General features: G+C 55.7%; 1 protein-coding gene across 1 annotated transcript; it reads left to right on the top strand.

Annotated features, from left to right (window-relative positions):
• Nucleotides 1–20: 20 nt before the first annotated feature.
• Nucleotides 21–434, top strand: LOC104082987 (synaptic vesicle glycoprotein 2A-like). The gene has a single exon (XM_009586291.1). It carries the CDS (start codon nt 21–23, stop codon nt 432–434), a length of 414 nt encoding a protein of 137 aa, XP_009584586.1.
• Nucleotides 435–470: the final 36 nt, after the last annotated feature.

The following is a 470-nucleotide window of genomic DNA, read 5'->3' as shown; positions in this document are numbered from 1 at the left end:
CCAGGTTCATCAGCCTGAAGATGAAGTCGGTGACGTTCGAGGACTCGCTCTTCGAGGAGTGCTACTTCGAGGACATCACCTCCAGCAACACCTTCTTCAAGAACTGCACCTTCATCTCCACCGTCTTCTACAACACAGGTAGGAGGGGGGTCAGGGGGGTCCCCAAGGGGGTGATGGAGAAGGAGGTGACCCCACCGAACCCCTTCTCCATCCCAACAGATCTCTTTGAGTACAAGTTCATCAACAGCCGGGTGGTGAACAGCACCTTCCTGCACAACAAGGAGGGCTGCCAGCTGGACTTCAGCGATGACAACAACGCCTACATGATCTACTTCGTCAGCTTCTTGGGCACCTTGGCCGTCCTCCCCGGGAACATCGTCTCGGCTCTCCTCATGGACAAGATCGGCCGCCTCCGCATGCTGGGTGGGCATTAAGGAAGAGATTTTTTATGCTGAGGGTGGTGAGACACT

This window comes from Fulmarus glacialis, unplaced genomic scaffold, assembly GCF_000690835.1.
Source record: "Fulmarus glacialis isolate BGI_N327 unplaced genomic scaffold, ASM69083v1 C13408149, whole genome shotgun sequence".
Classification (NCBI taxonomy): Eukaryota; Metazoa; Chordata; class Aves; order Procellariiformes; family Procellariidae; genus Fulmarus; species Fulmarus glacialis.
The sequence above is the reverse complement of the archived record's forward strand: the minus strand, read 5'-3'. Positions and strand labels throughout refer to the sequence as shown.